This window comes from Primulina tabacum, chromosome 8, assembly GCF_025594145.1.
Source record: "Primulina tabacum isolate GXHZ01 chromosome 8, ASM2559414v2, whole genome shotgun sequence".
In the NCBI taxonomy this organism is placed as follows: Eukaryota; Viridiplantae; Streptophyta; class Magnoliopsida; order Lamiales; family Gesneriaceae; genus Primulina; species Primulina tabacum.
Genome location: NC_134557.1, coordinates 6,910,958 through 6,912,321, shown reverse-complemented (window position 1 = coordinate 6,912,321; position 1,364 = coordinate 6,910,958). Strand labels below are relative to the sequence as shown.

Genomic DNA, 1,364 nt, shown 5'->3' with positions numbered 1-1,364 from the left:
ATCTTTACTTATACACAATAATACGCCTCGAACCCGTTTAAGTTTTTCCCATAGGGCTCCAAACTCACAAGAAGATTTGTCATTTCTATTTATTTGTCATCAAAATTAGAGATATCAAAATAAACTAGCACGCATGACAGTCCAACCAATCATTTGAGTTGATTGAGAAATTGTCAACTCAATCCACTTATTTGACTTGACGAAGCGAGGCAAGACAGGTCTATCCAGCAAGCTAGCTAGTTTTTAGTTATATAAGAAGGACTCGCAACCTGTCACAACTCACCATTTGGCGGGATTAGCCGTAAGCACGTCAATCCGACAAATCTAGCTCGTTTTGATTTATCTAATCTAAATACATCATTTTATATTATCTTATTTTATTTATCATTTTTCTAATCACAATGATAGGATGGACAAATACAATTTCAGTTAATCTCTTGATACATCTTATTTTTCTAAAATGATATTACTTTTAACACTTAAATATTGATATTTTTTTTTGACAGCTGAAATCTTGTAATTTATTAAGAAGAAGATAGGTCCGCAATTACAAGTTTAATCAACCGCAAAGGAAAAGATCCATGCTCCCAAACAAAATGAGAGGAGGATGAAAAAGCAAAAGCAGCAACCGAGTGAGCCACCCGGTTAGCCAATCTCCTGACATGAAAAAGATGAGGGCTCTCGAGTGCCTCCATAAGTATGCTAATATCCGCAGCAATAGAACCCACATAACTAAGATCCTCTTCTGGCCTTGTGACTGCTTGCACTGCAAGAAGAGAGTCCGAGGTGATTTGATGAATCTGAATGTTGTGCTGCCTAGCGACTTTCAAGCCAACCTGGATGACAAGAAGCTCGGCCATTGTAACAGATTGGGTCTTGACAATCAATTCTCCGTAAGCCAAAATCGGTTGTCCCTCATGATCACGAATAACTCCACCGACTGCGCAACTAGGATATCCCTCTTCATTGGATTCCATGTTTACCAATCACTATATTTAATATAAACTAGAAAAATGCACGTGCGTTGCACGTAAAAACCTAAACTGCTGAAAATATATGTACGAAATTTTGATAATATTTAAATGAATTAAAACATGGCTAATAACATTTATCAACTGAAACAAACTAAGCCATAAAAAATAAAAAATCATGATCATAGACGGTATATGAATCAGTGAAATTATCTTATCCACTTGACACACTTTCCAATATGCTTCTTAGTTGATTTTGACAACTCAACAACTCTTTGTCATAGTTTGTTATAATATGCATATAACTATTTTGGTATGCTCAGCAAGTATCTGATCGTCTTTAACATCTATTATGTTATTTACAATCTTTATCCGGGATCTGACATACTCGTA

The 1,364-nt window shown here is 35.5% G+C and overlaps 1 protein-coding gene across 1 annotated transcript; it reads right to left on the bottom strand.

Moving 5' to 3' along the window:
* Window positions 1-524: 524 nt before the first annotated feature.
* LOC142554347 (uncharacterized) lies at window positions 525-977 on the bottom strand. The gene has a single exon (XM_075665023.1). It carries the CDS (start codon window positions 975-977, stop codon window positions 525-527), a length of 453 nt encoding a protein of 150 aa, XP_075521138.1.
* Window positions 978-1,364: the final 387 nt, after the last annotated feature.

What these genes read in the sequence shown, in the direction of transcription:
- LOC142554347 (XM_075665023.1), bottom strand. Translation starts at nt 977, where the DNA reads ATGGAATCCAATGAAGAGGGATATCCTAGTTGCGCAGTCGGTGGAGTT.